The 16,443-nt window shown below is 39.0% G+C and overlaps 2 protein-coding genes across 2 annotated transcripts in view; one reads left to right on the forward strand and one right to left on the reverse strand.

The window, feature by feature from the left end:
- Nucleotides 1–16,443, forward strand: part of LOC128099738 (alpha-2-macroglobulin-like) — a 70,839-nt gene that overhangs the window by 19,286 nt on the left and 35,110 nt on the right. The window contains exons 19-29 of the mRNA XM_052721559.1: nt 1,241–1,469; nt 2,800–2,926; nt 3,634–3,755; nt 4,425–4,476; nt 11,470–11,553; nt 12,352–12,528; nt 12,841–12,928; nt 13,727–13,883; nt 14,144–14,218; nt 15,160–15,340; nt 15,866–16,089. Of these exons, the coding sequence (XP_052577519.1) occupies nt 1,241–1,469; nt 2,800–2,926; nt 3,634–3,755; nt 4,425–4,476; nt 11,470–11,553; nt 12,352–12,528; nt 12,841–12,928; nt 13,727–13,883; nt 14,144–14,218; nt 15,160–15,340; nt 15,866–16,089 (1,516 nt within the window). The remainder of the gene's footprint in view (nt 1–1,240; nt 1,470–2,799; nt 2,927–3,633; nt 3,756–4,424; nt 4,477–11,469; nt 11,554–12,351; nt 12,529–12,840; nt 12,929–13,726; nt 13,884–14,143; nt 14,219–15,159; nt 15,341–15,865; nt 16,090–16,443) is intronic.
- LOC128098633 (phosphatidylinositol-glycan biosynthesis class X protein-like) lies at nt 1,932–2,549 on the reverse strand. The gene has a single exon (XM_052719929.1). The coding sequence runs from the start codon at nt 2,547–2,549 to the stop codon at nt 1,986–1,988; it is 564 nt and encodes a 187-aa protein (XP_052575889.1). The 3' UTR covers nt 1,932–1,985.

Consider the following 16,443-nt stretch of genomic DNA (forward strand, 5'->3'; position numbering starts at 1 on the left):
AAGGCTCTAGTCACAAATACACATCCATTGCCCATTTCCTCTTTGTTCTCTGTGATGTTAGAGAGCTTGAGAATGCAAGTTGTAGCTGGAGTTTTCTCTCCGGGTCCCGCCAAGTCCCTGCAGTCCAACAGCCCACTTATAAAATAAACACACATACACATATTATTTACAAACTGTATGGCTGCAGCAGGCTTCTTGTTATCTAGTTCTTATATCTTAAATTAATACATTTCTATTAATCTATACTTTGCCATGTGGCTCGTGGCTTACCAGTACCTTACATCTTCCTTGTCATGGCGGCGGCTGGCAGTGTCTCTCTGCCTCAGTCTTCTACCTCCCAGAATTCCCCTCTCTCCTTGTCCTGCGTATACTTCCTGCCTGGCTACTGGCCAATCAGTGTTTTATTTATTGACCAATCAGAACACCCCACAGCAGCAAGCACCATTCATTCCCCCCGATGTGTGATTTAGGAGGCAGACCAGACCCTTGGACAGAACTACAAAAGTTGAGATGCTTGATGCATCCACAAACCCCTTTCAGGAGAAGCCAGAAACAAATTTTGTCACTGAAGCAAAAACCTGGAGCAGAAGAGTAGGAAGTGCCCACCTTTCTATTCAGGCTCTTAGCAGTCTTCTGTGGGACCCCGTCTTCTCTAAAGTGGGCTAATGAGGAGTCCAGCTCTCAGAGAGCAATGAGACTAAATGAATCTCTTCTCAGAGAAACTAAAAACTATATCTTTTAAGTCAGAAGCAAGACTTTTTGGAAAATTTTAATTATAAGATTCTAGAAAATGAGCATATGGACCAAATGCAAGCAAGTACCATTCATATTAAAAAATAATCTGCTCCTTTATTGATAAGCAAGTGTAAGTTAAGCTTAGAGTAATTCTGGCCAAACAAACACAGTAGTAGCAGAAGTGAAATCTATAGACCCACCCTAGTGGGATCAGATTTTGTAACAGAAGTTGAGAAAAGTATCAATTACATGCACAGTTTATAACTGTGTTTTTCTATAAGAGATTAGCTCCATTATCAGGAGACAATTCTAACATGGACATAACTGAAAACAAAAGAAAACCTCACCATTTCCCCACTGAACGTCTTGGCTTTGCCCTTCAATTACTGATATTTCTATTGAGTGCATTTATGTTATGACCATGAAATCATTTATAGGTCTCTCCTCCTAAAAGGGGATTTATTTAGCTGCTCACTTTCTTTACTTCATACCCCACTCTCTGCAGCTCAACTGGAATGGCTGAAATAGAAATGACGGTCCCTGACACCATCACTACGTGGAAGGCTGGGGCCTTCTGCTTGTCCAGTGATGCTGGTTTGGGCCTGTCTCCCATAACCCAATTCCAAGCCTTCCAGCCCTTCTTCTTGGAGCTCGAAATGCCCTACTCTGTGATCCGTGGAGAATCCTTCAAGCTCAAGGCCACCGTGCTAAACTATCTCCAAATGTGTATCCAGGTAGAGATTTATTTCCTCAATTGAGCACAAGCAGATTAAAAGAAAATCACATTCTTAGAAATACCAAAAAGTAAAAAATAAATAAATAAATAAATAAATAAATAAATAAATAAATAAATAAACCCACTCCTTATCTACACATATGGTCAATAGAGGAAAAAACTATCATACATATATTCCTATGTTATAAAAGTGAATCTCTCTAATAATCAACCTACAAAGAGAGGTTTCATAATCCTGTAAAGTTGGGTTGTTTGTAGAAGAATTTCTTACATGAGCAAGCATCCCCTTACCCCATCCCATGTTTGTAGATCCAGCTCCTACATTCTTAGATGTTTAATTTTTCTTAGTGCATTCTTTATACATAGCTTCCTTTAAAATGTTGTTTGTGTGCATCTTACCTCTGTGAAAACTGTAACTACATATAGATTTTTTTTATTTTTTTATTTATTTTTTTTTCACAAAGGAATAGATCTCATTTATTAGGTTCCTAGAAAACATCTAACTATATAAAACTTACAGGGAAAAATGGCCATATTTGAAAACAGCTAACAGGATCAAAGTAGAACACAGGATGGTAATAAGCAGAGTCACAGAACACACTAAAGTGGTGTGTATAGTCAGTCCCACAGGAACTTGCAGGGTCAAATTCTTAAGTATTGATTTATACTGCATGCTGTTCCACTGGCAGATCTCCTCACTTTTCAAAGCACAGGGAGCTGCCACTTTTGACTGAGCCCAGCATTTCAAAACAAGGAACTCTTGGTCACAGTACATCAGTAACTCTGGGTTGTTGACCACAATCAGGGTGTCTCTATCTTTCTTATGTGGCCAATGATAGCGATAGTGCACAGGCAAAAAGGCCTGGAAGCAATCGATGCACTGTGCATCTTGTCGTGCATAGATGAGGACTTCAGATTCTTTGGACAAATAGTTGGGGGCTTCTATATTAAAACTTTCTGATACCATCACTGCCTCTGTTACATTTCTCTCTCGTAATGAAGCCAACTCATACGGATCCACAAAAAATCCTGTTGGGATGTAATGTCTTATGTAGTGACTAAGCCAGGCAATAATCATGCTTCCAAGTCCCAGAAGGAGCACTCATCCAGGCAACATACCTTCATTTTTTTTCTGGCTCCACTGCTTAAAAGACCAAGCAATCTTCCATGTGCTGAGGTTTATCTGTGAGGGGCTAATAAATATACCGTAGCACTTCATCTCTGTCTGTCTCAATGATGTGAGGCAACACAGAATCTAACCATCTCCAAGCATGCTTCAGTTTAAACTTGGTCTCCTACCTTCAATCTTGCTTCTTGTGTGTTTCCAGGTTACTGTGCACCTAGAGGCCTCTCCTGATTTCTTAACTGCGCCATTGCAGAAGGCACGAGAGTCTCACTGCGTCTGTGTGAATGAGCGTCACACTGTCTCCTGGATAATAACCCCAAAGTCATTAGGTGAGCAGCAGGGTCCCACAGGATCAGCATAGCCAGTGCAGTGGTCCTTTCCCACATTTCCCCTTTCTCCACACTTCCAAACTCAGAACTTAAAACATTTGCTTTAGATCAGTAAAAACACAGGAGCAGAAATGCAAGCAACATCCACTAGAGGTCAATGGCACTAGAGGTGGAGGTGAGGAAGAGAGGGTCCCTTGTATCCTTGTCTGACAAGAAAAGACTTCTTTTCGCTGTGGCTATTGTTTTAATTTATTTGTGAGAGGGCTCCATTGTGTGGTCCTTTCCCACATAGCCAGAGCAGTGGTCCTTTCCCACAGACAAAGACCCCAGGCAGGAGGACTGTTTTTCTTGGGCTTTCATTCCTGAATGCTAATTTACTGGTGCACACCTGCAGTTCAGCACTTTGAAGCCTGAGACAGGGTCAAACATGAGCTCAAGGCCAGTCTTGACCATATAATGGAGCCCTCTCACAAATAAATTAAAACAATAGCCACAGCGAAAAGAAGTCTTTTCTTGTCAGACAAGGATACAAGGGACCCTCTCTTCCTCACCTCCACCTCTAGTGCCATTGACCTCTAGTGGATGTTGCTTGCATTTCTGCTCCTGTGTTTTTACTGATCTAAAGCAAATGTTTTAAGTTCTGAGTTTGGAAGTATGGAGGAAGGGTAAATGTACTCATCTCTACTTGGCTTTTTTTTTTCTACTAGGAAATGTGAATTTCACTGTGAGTGCGGAGGCACTCAATTCTCAGGAGCGATGTGGGAATGTAGTACCAGTGGTCCCTGAGCATGGAAAGAAAGACACAGTCATCAAGTCCCTGTTGGTTGAAGTAAGTAAACCTGCCTACCTCGAGAGGACACAGTGAATCACAGAAGAGGGAAATCAGTTAGGGCTCTAACTCTTTTTAGAGTTTCAACTCTTCAACTCTTCAATTTCTTCTTCCAGTGTTGAATAGTGTACAGTCCATGATAAAGTTCATAATAACATAAATACGTAGGTACTGTAATAATAATAATAATATGTATATTTCACAATATTTTTATCTCTCTATTCATTACCCATCCATCTTTCCATCATCTATCTATCATCTATGTATCTATCTATCATCTATCTATCTTCATCATCATCATCTATCATCTATCTATCTTCATCATCATCATCTATCATCTATCTATCTATCTATCATCATCATCATCATCTGTCATCTATCTATCTATCTATCTATCATCTATGTATCTATGTATCTATCTATCTATCTATCTATCATCTATGTATCTATCTATCATCCTTTTCAGTCTCTTTAATTTCATTAATCTTTGCTAATTTTTTTTCTACCAATCCATCTTTTTTATAGATGTATAATGAATGGAATTTATTTATATAGTACATCAAACCTTTTTCTTCACTATGAGGGACTCTGTGGTCCCCGAATCAACAACACACATATCCAGAATGTCTCAATGCATTTCATCTTAACTTTTCTTTCTTTTACCTAAAGCCTGAAGGTCTAGAAAATGAAGTGACATTCAACAGCGTGCACTGTCCAGAGGGTAAGCCTCAACCATTATAGTTAAATGCACTTTGATTAAGACTTGTATAATATTGAAATTCAAAGATTGTTTTCACATTCTCTGTGGGATGAAACCTGAAGTGTCATCAATGCATGTGACAAGTGAGTTAGAACGTCGTTCCTAAAGAGTTGGTGCATGCCTGTAATCCCAGAACTTGGCATGCCAAGGCAGGGGAATCAAAACAAACAAAAACAATCAAACACCCATCATGACAAGAGAATTCTTCCTAAAAGATAAGGAGCTAATTCCTCTTGTGTTCAGACTGATATCTGGTTCTCTTGGCCCCAACTTTTGAAGAGACTCTCCTTTCCTCACTGTATTCTTTACTCTTCGTTGAAATTGTCTATGCACATGTGGCTTCATTTCTAATGTCTCTATACTTTTACAGTGGTCTCTCTATGTATATTTTAATGTAAATATCATGTGATTTTAATTATGTCAGTTTTATAACATACTTAGATACAGTGTTCTTTTAGCTCATGATTACCTTTGCTATTTTTTCTGCTCCCACATCTATTTTAAGGTTGCCTCAATTTCTATGAAAAATGATTATGAAATTTTGAAAGAGTTGTATTAAATGTATAAATTGATTTGGATCATACAACCATTTCTATAATGTTTTTCTAATCAATGAACATGGGATGTCTTTCTGTTTATCTGTTTCATTTTTAATTTCTTTTAATGCCTCATACTTCCCAGCATGTCTTTTTTTAAAAAAAAATCTCTTGTCTTAGTTAAATTTATTCCTACACATTTTCCCCAAAGCAACTATAAATGGGATTGTTATTTAGATTTCTTTTGGATCTTGAGATAAATTTTTACTTTGTGTGTATGGGTGTTTTGCCTGCATGTGTGTATGTGTGCCACATGCATGTGTGGTGCTCACAGAGGCAGGAAAAGGGCACTGGATCCCCAGAGACTGGAGTTAGAGACAGTTGTGAGCCACCATGAGGGTGCTAGGTATCAAACCCAGGTCCTCTGGAAGAACAGCCAGTGCTCTTAACTACTAAGCCATCTCTCCAGCCCCTGTTTCAATTTTTTCTTCAGATCATTTATTGTTAGCATAGTAATACTGCTGATTTTTGTGTGTTGATTTTTTATCCTGAAGTGTTATGTTCATTTACTACTTGTAATGACTTTACAGTAATGATTTTGCTTCTTCTTTTATGCTCTGGATGATTTTCTTTCTTTTCTTGTCCAATTGCTCTTGGCAATTCCAGCACTATAAGTAGAAGTGAAAAAAGTAAGATGTCCTATCTTGTTCCAGATCAGAGAGGAAAGGTTTCCAATTTTTCTCTGTTGAGTAAGTGTTGCCTTTGTTGGGTTAAGGTATGTTCTTCTATACCTAATTTGGTGAGGGTTTTTAATTAGGAAAGTATTTTGAATTTTGTTCAATTGTTCTTTTCCATGTAATGAAACAATCGTGCTTTCATTCCTTATTTTGTCACTGTGGTATAAAACTGGCCTATGGTGAACTACTCTTGTATCCAAGGGACCAGTCACAGTTGATCATGGTGTATGATCCTTTAAGTGTGGCATTGAACTTAGCTTGCTTTTATATTGCTGATTTTTGTTACATCTGTGTTCGTAAAGACATTTGCCTGCAATTTTCTTATAATGCCTTTGCCAGGTAAGGCTAATTTCACAAAACTTATTTGGAATTATTCCTTCTCGAATGTTTTTGGAAGACTCAGAAAGTTTAGTGCTATTTCTTTAGCTAGTTTATTGAATTCAACAGTACAATCATCAGGTTCTAGATTTTTCTTTAATGGAGGTTTTAAATACCAAGTCAATATTCTGATTCATTTTTGATCTGTTAAGATTTCCTTTTTTTTTTTTGTGAAGTCTTCATTGGTTGCAGATCTCCAGAAATGTACCCATTCCTTCTAAATTATCTGATTTGTTGCTGCATAACTATATTGTTTCTACCAGTTTGTGGTAGTTTGTCTTGTTATAATTGCTCATGAGAAATGTTAGTCATTTACTTGAGGTCTTCCTTCTGTTTGAGTTTGGCAACTTATTGTGGTGATGTATCGTGTCCCCCAACATACTGTGTCTCCCAATAAAATTTGCCTGGAGATCAGAGGAAAAAGCCAGCCACAATATAGAAGTCAGGCAATGGTAGCACATGCCTTTAATCCTGTCACTTGGCAGGCAGGGATCAGTCTGGATGTCTGTGAGTTCAAGGCCACACTGGGGAACAGAGTCAGACATGGTGACACATGCCTTTAATCCCAGCACCAACCATAGAAGTCTGGAGGTCTGTACAGATAGATGGGAAGTGACAGAACTGAGAAAGAAGAGGAATGTAGCTGGACAGAGAGAGCAAATCAGATGGCAGAACAGGTAGGCATAAGTGTGGATAGACAGGAAGTAGCTCACTTTTGGAAGCTGCGGAGTTGGTGAGGTGAGGTTAGCTGTGGCTTTCCCTACTTCCCCGATCTTTCAGGTTTTCACCCCTATATCTGGCTCTGTGTTTTTTATTTAATAAGACCATTTAGAAATTCGTCTACAACTTATTACTATACATTTTCCTCTTAGAACTGCTTTGTCTGTGATCCTTAGGTTTAGGTATTTTGTGTTTCCCTTTTCATTGCCCCATGATGTTTTTAATTGGAACTCAATTTCTTCATCGATACACTGATTTTTTCAGGTGCTGGTTGCATAATTTCCACATATTCATGATTTTCCATGACACTCCCTGCTGTTATTTTATGACATACTGACAAAAAGTGATTTCATGTTGTTTGATCCTGTGGCCTAGTGCATGATCTACCCATAGTAACATTTTATGTGCTTCAGAAGAATGAGTGGCCAGGAAGAGATGGGTCTCCCCAGAACAGAGCCCTAGATCCTCCTCTAGCTGCCTAGGCTCCTGCAGGTGGTCAGGTTTCCATTTCTGCTACTTCCCCAATGTGAGCTCCAGGAATGGTCATCTTTGAAAGGTCTTTAGTGTTATTTACCCCTCCTGTACTCCATACTCTATTGTACCCTCCACCCCCAACCCCAGTTTAGCCTTTCCCATTATTCCCCTTTACCTTTACCAGTACAGTCTATCTTCCCTCCCTTGAGGGTCCTCAGGGACCCTTAGTGATTTTTTGATGTCTATGATTATTCCAAATGAAATATACATTATGAAGATTCAAAGCTAATATCCACAGATGAGAGAAAACATGTGACATTTGTCTTTCTGGATCTTGATGACCTCACTTGGAGTGATTGTTTGCAACTCTGTGCTTTTTACCTCAGGCTGTCATAATATCATTTTAAATAGTTCAATAATATTCCACTATGTAAATGTACTGCATTTCATTATCTGTTCATCAGTTGATGGATATCTAGGCTGTTTACATTTCTTGGATATTTCGAGTTGAGCAGCAATGTACATGGATTAGCAAGTATCTTTAGAGTAGGTCTCTATGGAGTCCTTTAAGTATATACACAAGCATAGTATAGCTGGATCATATGGTAGATCTATTTTTAGCTTTATGAGGAATCTCCATGGTGATTTCCATAGTGGTTGGACCAATTTGCTTTTCTACTGGCAGTGAATAAGTATGAATCCTTCCCCACATCCATTTTAGCATTTGTCATTATTTGTGTTTTTTTTATCTTAGCCATTCTTAATGAGGCAAGATGAAATCTTAAAGTAGACTTATTGTTGTACCCATAGATCAATGTATCCCTCGTCCCTCATCAGAGAAGCTTCTATTTGCAGTAGATGGTGACTAACTCAGAGACCCACAACTGGTCAAAGTGTAGAGAATAAGAGACTGCAGAATGCTGTGCCCTAAAAGGAACATATATACTTCACCATACCCCCCAAACCTCAGAAATCATTGTGGAAAGCGAGACAGAAAAAGTCAGTGCCAGAGGTGGTGAATGACTACAAGGAAACCGTATCACAGCAGAGCAGCTGACAAAGCAGGACAACCGCACATATGAACTCACAGTGTGCACAAAACCTGCGTAGGCCCAGGCCAGGTCAAATCCCAGCATGAAAAGGGTGTTGGCACATGATCCACCTCTATCTGTCAAGCAAATGGCAGTTTTTGGCTTCTGAGAGGGAGAGACAGTTTTCTCTAAGAGTGTAGTCCCTGGAAGTTAACCACACTCTAGTGGAAGACCACATATCCAAGAACATTTGGATAGAACAAAGTGGTACCAAAGGGGGGGACATCAAGTTGGGAGGCGGATCTAGGAAGAGTTGGGAGTACATGAATATGATCAAAACATGTATGAAACTCTCAAAGAACTAATTAAAAAAAACTAGCAAATGTTAGCAATGTGTGTATGTACACACACACACACACACACACACACACACACACACACACACACACACATATATATATATATAATGAGAGGAATTCTAGACAGGAAGGTGGGTGACAGCAAGGAATAAAGAAAAGTTTAGCCAAGAAAATCTGAGAATTATATTCCATTTAATAATCAAAGCCTTCATATTTTGATCACATCAATATTTATAAGCATTGCTTCCCACCCTATAAAGAAGAATGGTGTTTTGTTGTCCCCTATGGAATGCTGTACAGTCATCTTTTAGGTCTAGCTAAGTTAGAGTGCTGCTTAAGTCCAGTGAGTTTTTTATTTTCTTCCTGGATGACCTATCTACACTTTAAAATGGGGTATTGAGGTCCCCCTCATTTCTGCATTACAGCATCTGTCCCATTATTCTATTACAGCCTGTATTGCTTCATATCTTTTAATATTTATTTTGTCTATGAATGTGTATATTTACAATTGTTATTTTCTCTTAAAGAATGAGTCTCTATAGAAGGTCTTTGATTCTTTTCACATATTGTTTAATCAAAATTTATTTTATCTGATAGGAGTGCCATTCTCCCTAATTCTTTTCCTGTTTCCATGTGTGTCCTGAAAAGGTGATTGTGTTGTAGCGCCACACACCTAGGTCTTGTTTCATCCATTCATTTCTCTCTGTCTTTATACTGGAGATTCTTCTGATCCTTCTACGTTTGGGGTGGTTATCGATAGGCAAGCCCGTTTCCAAGCGTTAACATTCCCTGACTATTGTAGGTGCTTCATCTCTTGCCCTCTCGCTGTCTCCTTTTGTGGGCTGATGTTTTCCTGCAGTGTTGTTTTTAACCCTTTTTAGTTTTGATTTGTTTCTACTAAATCTTTTCTTTTTAGATGCCGTGAGGCTTAGAGCATCTTTGTTAGAGAAATCTGTCTCAAGGCATCTTCATCTGAATCTGTGTGATCTAGCTGTGACATTGCCTTCCGGTTTTCTGTGACTTGGGACCATGGTGGGCTCCCCATGGGGTGGATGACTGTCTCTGTTGTCTTTTCTCTTATACAAGCTGGGGGCTTGGGGAGATCCCCATCAAGTGTTGTGTTAACTCAGAAAAAGCAGAAGTGGAGTGATTAAAATGCCATCATCTTTACCTTTCTGCTTTGGGTTCTCTTTGGTTGTGGGCCACCCGCTCCAGGTGTCTAAGACTGCTTCTTTATAATGAGAGTTTCTAAACAGGTGCTAGTCCCTGAAAAGATACTGGCTGAGCCTAGCATGGGAAATAGTGGGGCTTGATATTTCCCATTTCATCATATTTCTCTCTAGTCTTTGTTTTAGTAGAAAAAGCACTTCCTTACTATGACTGTGTTTATTCTTCAATCAGTTTGCATTTCCATAATGTATGTTCAGCATCGTTATTTATTTCTGTTGCTTACAAATGTTGCCAACATTTTGGATTAAAATTATTGTGAAGTTGTATTGATTCATCACAAGTGAAGTTGAACCTGGTTTTTTTGTTTGCTTGCTTGGTTGTTTGGGGCTTGTTTATAAAATCTCACCATATCATTTGACCACATGTGTTTGAATATTTTGTCTTTTTTGACCTGAGCTGAGTAACACTGATTATTTAAGGAACACATTGGGTTTTCTTTCAACCTTACCTATGGCATCTGACTTCTCATGTAACTCAACATTAATTTTATGAGAAAGAGATGGTAAATATCATAATTTTTTCATTTTCCTATTCATATATTCCACCAAGATTAAAATGGCAGCATATATTTATTCATCAATTATTATTATTTCAAGCAAGTCAAAATATTTTCTTCCACTTGGTTATTTTTGTTTTATGTTTACTTAGAGTATTTGTTTTCTTGCAAAAATTTTGTTATTAACTTTATGAAAAGCACACATAGGAAATGACTATTATACTTTTCTTTTTTATCTTTATTATAGTGATAATTTTATTTTATTTTATTTATTTATTTATTTTATTTTATTTTTTTTGGTTTTTCGAGACAGGGTTTCTCTGTGTAGCTTTGCGCCTTTCCTGGATCTCGCGCTGTAGCCCAGGCTGGCCTCGAACTCACAGAGATCCGCCTGCCTCTGCCTCCCGAGTGCTGGGATTAAAGGCGTGCACCACCACCGCCCGGCGATAATTTTATTTTTAATCAGTCAGGTACTATTCATTTTCTTACTCCTATTTTAGAGGTCTTCCATTAAAATCTACTATGTTCATATCTAAAAAAGGAATATTACAATGTTGTAAAATTTGGGACTTTTTAGGGAGTTTTTCTTTGCTTATTTATACACACAAATCTTTGTTGGACTTTCCCCTCTCATGATTATTGAGAGAGGAGTTGTGAAGGTGAGGCTAAAATAGGTCATCTTGTCCCGAACACACTGCAGGCTGTAGAGTGACTACAGCAGAGCCTCGGCTTCAGGCTCCCGGACTCGTTGCCTTCTTTGCAAATTCGACTTCACATCAAGGGAGAACAAATGGTTTGGGATGAAAGTCTGAAAACCTCCAAATCCCAGGAGCCCCTAAGATCAGAACAAAAACTGTTTTATTTTTAAAAAGGAGTAACTTCTCAGAAGCAGCTTGTGTGTAAGGCATTAATTCCAGTGTCCCAGCTGTTGACGTCTCTAAAAGACGCAGTGCAGAATGGCCTCTCCTGTTGCTCACGTGCTTCTTGCCCTAGGTGCTAAGCTGTCTGAACAAATATCCCTGAAGCTGCCACCAGATGTGGTAGAGGACTCTGCCCAAGCCTCCGTCACAGTTTTGGGTGAGTTTACTCCTCAGGGAATTTGTGGATTAACTTTGGCTGTATTTTTTTTTGTTTATACATGTATATAAATACACACACATATATACATGCATATATATACATATATGTATATATAGAGAGAGACAGACAGACAGACAGACAGACAGAGAGCACCAGAAAGAGAGCCAGAGAGAGAAGTTATTTGTATTTACCAAGCAAAATTGTTTTACTTTAGAATTTTTAGCTTTTTAAATTAAAATATATTTATATCATTTTCCCTTTCTTCCTTCCAATCCACTCCCAGGTACCCCTTGCACTCTCTCTTAAATTATTACCTCCTTTAAAAAAATTGTTACACACACACACACACACACACACACACACACACACACACACACTCCTAAATATATTAATACAACTGCTTAGTCCATACAGTGTTACTTTTCTCTAAATATTTATTCAGAACAAACAGCAACAAAAAAAATGTGGTAATACACACCCACTATGCCAACACTTGAGCACTTGAGGCAGGAGGATACAGAGTTTGTGGCCAGCCTGGGTTGCATAGCAAAACCTTGTCTTAAATACATACATACATACATACATACATACATACATACATACACACATTCATGAAAATGTAACTTTAACTTCTTTTCCTCTTTAAATTGTTTATTGTTTCCAATAATCCTTCTGTGCCTGAAAGGCATCCTTTGCAAAATTACTCATCTTTTAACATGGCTAATTACTCATTTCTTTTCAATATTTCAGATACAATCTTAAATTTCATTATTTCCCATCTCTCCCATTCTCTAGGAGATATATTGGGTACTGCCATGCAAAACACAGAGGATCTCCTTGAGATGCCCTATGGCTGTGGAGAACAGAATATGGCTCTGTTTGCTCCTAATATCTATGTCCTGGATTATCTGAATGTAACACAACAGCTGACCCAGGAGATCAAGGACAAAGCCATTGACTATCTGAAAGTGGGTAAGTACTGAATGAGGGACTGAAAGTTAACAGTATTGTTTCAGTTGGATTGCCCAGTAGGATTGGACTGTTTATCATTACTATCACATATTATTCCGCTGTAATGGCTACCATAACAGAAAACACTAGCATGGTTTATTTCATAGAAACTGTCTACTTTCAAAACTTAAAAAAAACATTCCAAACTAAGAACATACTATATATGAACAAAAAAAATGAAGAAAGGTCACAAGAGATAGCAACATTTTAATAATCTTTCTGGCTTCCATGGGTTTCTGGCTGACACATTGTTTCATTAACCTTCTATTGTAGGGTACCAAAGACAGTTAAACTACAAGCACCAAGATGGTGCCTATAGCACCTTTGGGGATAAATCTGGCAGGAATGATGCCAGTACCTGGTAAGGAGAACCCAATTTCTTGAGTTCTTATTTTGAATCAGCTCTTTTCATATACCCCAGTTATATCAATAGCAACTCTGTCGAGTCATATGTTATTAGATCTAGATTGGATTATACTACATGAATGCACCAGTTAGTTAACAAGCAGAGAATCTGGTATTCAAGTACATGTATGTTAAATGTGTTCCCAAATTCATCCTGGCCATGTTATACCAACATATTCTTGTCTAAACTAGCTCCCCTAACCGAGAGTTTTAAAGAGATATAGTGAGGATATTGTATGACTTCTAGATAAGCCATATCAACTTCAGCTTATATTATCTTTCTCGGGTCATACTTACCTTGAGAGAGGATGAATTTATTGGGAGGAAAGAATTAAGAATGATGTAAAATCTTATTTTTACATTCCTAACGTAAAAACAAATTTAAAGTTATTGTGTAAAAGAGGACTGCAGGAGAAGTCTCTGTCATCTATAGAAAGACACCTTTAAAGAGAAGAGTCGAGGACCAACTCATGCTGGTTTCTCTTCAGACCATATAAATCTTTTGCCTCTTTAAAAGGCCTTCCTCAAAGAACCAAGAAAAACAATTGGGTCAGAAATCTACAGACTCTTTATGGCTAAGGCGAATTCTAGATCTAGCATCTTCTTCAGGAGAGTAAAGGAGAGGACATCTCCAGTGTACATGGATTATTAGATACTTCTTCAATGTAAGGGGGTGATTCATGAAGCGTGTTGATGTGAAGTGGTTCTAAAATCATTGTAACAGCAAATGTCCAATCACTTCCACCTCACTCAGGCTTACAGCCTTTGTACTGAAGAGTTTTGCTCAGGCTCAAAACTATATCTTCATCCATGAAGCACTTATCACCCAAGCTGTCCTCTGGCTTTCCCATCAGCAGAACGACAATGGCTGTTTCAGGAGCTCCGGGGCTCTGAACAACAATGCAATAAAGGTGAGTCATTCCAGAGCTAGTTTTGGATTATCCATTATGAGATATGTGAGGATAGAGAGCAGAGGTTATAGGGTAGAAATCAAAGAACAATAAGACCTAGACATCACCAAGAAAGAGAGGGTAAGTTCATATTAATTGTGATAAATTGATTGGGGTATGGGTATTAAAAAGTGATCAGCTCCACAACACAACAGAAGAAGAATAGCTAATTAATGGAATTCTTAGAACCACTCCGACCTCTCCCTCTTGTCTGTTCACAGGGAGGAGTAGAAGATGAAGTCACCTTGTCTGCCTATGTCACCATCGCTCTCCTGGAGATGTCTCTCCCTATCACTGTGGGTACCACTTCATTTCCTGTAAAAAGTGGTTCTGGATGCAACAAAACCCTGGTCTTTTGTCTGAGACTCGAGCTTCCTAAGCATCAAGTGTCATCTCCCCTTCAATGCACTGCAAATGTTTCACAGAGCCACTTGCTCCACCAAAGAAGAAAGGTTTACATTTTCTCAGGGAGACATTTATACTGTTTCTCTCCCATGACCATCTCCACTCCCTAAAGAATCCTAAAGATATAGTTAATACCAGATTAATGGTTAATAGTAGATTATTTTTCTTTACTTGAGAAATTCATGCATGTACACAGTAACGTGCAATCTTATCTACCCATCGCTATTTCTTCCCTCCAAGTCCCCTCTATAACCTCTTCAAACCATCCTTTGCCAACCTCATGCCTTTTTTGAAAAATATAACCCACTAAGTCCAGCTTGTGCTGCTCATATATTCATGAGTATGGGACCATCCACTGAAGCATGGGACTTTGACTAGCGGCTGTACTCTTGAAAACTAATGATTTCACTCTCCCTCCAGAAACTACTAAGTGCCAAGAATGTCTCAGTAGGGGGTGTGACCTGAAGAGCATCTATCCCATCTATGCCAGAATCTTGGCTGGCTTGATCACATGTAGGCCTTGTGTCTGTGGCCCTAGCTACTGTAAGCTCACAGTGTGCTAGCCATGCCATATTCAGCAGTGAACTTTTCACAGCACCACCACCCCACCCCCACCTCCCACCCCCCACCCCCCACCCCCCGATTCTTATGTCCTTTTGGCCTCCTCTTCTGTGGTGTTCCCAAGCCCTGGTTAGGTGCTATTTCTTCTATGTATAAGAATGAATTGGAAAAACTTCTTTTTCTCCAGCGCCATGCTCTACTTTGTGTGCTTACCTGGGAATGCCAGCACCTTTGCTCACAGAGCTGTTTCTTCTCTGACCCCCTTTCACAGCACATTGTTGTCCGCAATGCCCTCTTTTGCCTAGACACAGCCTGGAAGTCAGCAAAGAAAGGAGCCCATGGCAGCCATGCCTATACTAAGGCACTGTTGGCCTATGCGTTTGCCCTTGCTGGGAACCAGGACATGAGAAAAGAGATACTGGAATCACTTGATGAGGAAGCTGTGAAAGAAGGTGAAAGCTTATCTGAGATCTTTCTCCTGCCAACATTGTGGGCGTCAAAAATTGTGCTTTAGAATGTCCCTGCCTTTCCTCTTGTAGCCTCTTTCCTTTCTGGTACCTGCTGTCTATCATCTAGATATCTATTCTACATAAAACCTTTTTTAAAATTACACATCAAAAAATAAGAAGCATCAGCTATAGTGGTGAGAAGCCCAGCCTTGGAGACTTGCTCCAAAATGAACTATTTGTATAAAGCTGGACATTGTTCTTCTATGAACAGGGATAATGTTTGCATTGTAGAGTTATTACATTAAGTGAATAATAAATGTAAACACTTTGTGGATTGTGTGGCATGTGCTAAATGTTATAGAAGTATACAGCCTTAACTGGATTGAAATGTCAAATTCATATTTATTCCAATGGGAATGCATGTCTCTAAGGTTAAGTGCAGTCCTCACTTTAGCTCTGCCCTGGCTATTTTCAAACAATTAAGTATAAATATTTAGTCACTCATGAGTATCTTTTTCTCACCTCCAGACAATTCCATCCACTGGACAAGACCTCAGAAACACATGTTGCCAGTGGGTTTTTGGTTCCAACCTCAGGCTTCCTCTGCTGAGGTAGAGATGACTGCCTACGTGCTCCTGGCCTATCTCACCATCCAGCCAACTCCAGACGAAGAGGATCTGACTACTGCAATGCTCATCATGAGATGGCTCACAAAGCAGCAGAATTCCAACGGTGGCTTCTCCTCCACTCAGGTCAGGAATTGGCCAGAACCTTTGATTTCACCTTCAGTTGGTGAAAGATTTACTAACTCTAAACACACATGAGAATAAAAGACCAAAGGTGACTTTAAGGATTATCAGTATACAAAGATAAGGAGAAGAAATTCAAAGACAGCTAAAAAAGTGTTCTTAGCCTACAGCACCCCACCGCATCCCTGTATTGCCATGGTCTCCTCATTTCAATAACAAATCCATGTGCCTACAATGGTACTAAGGCACCAGAAGAAGGAAGAGAACATTACCTATCATTCTTCTTGAAGGCTAAGACTCTCTTTTGAACTGTTCATGGGAACCATAACTCAGCATTCTTTCCTTGCAAATATGTCC

This window comes from Peromyscus californicus, unplaced genomic scaffold (assembly GCF_007827085.1).
Source record: "Peromyscus californicus insignis strain IS unplaced genomic scaffold, ASM782708v3 Scaffold_6__1_contigs__length_162567912, whole genome shotgun sequence".
Lineage (NCBI taxonomy): Eukaryota > Metazoa > Chordata > Mammalia > Rodentia > Cricetidae > Peromyscus > Peromyscus californicus.

Excerpts from the sequence above, each read along its gene's own strand:
- LOC128098633 (XM_052719929.1), bottom strand. The coding sequence starts at position 2,549 with ATGATTATTGCCTGGCTTAGTCACTACATAAGACATTACATCCCAACA.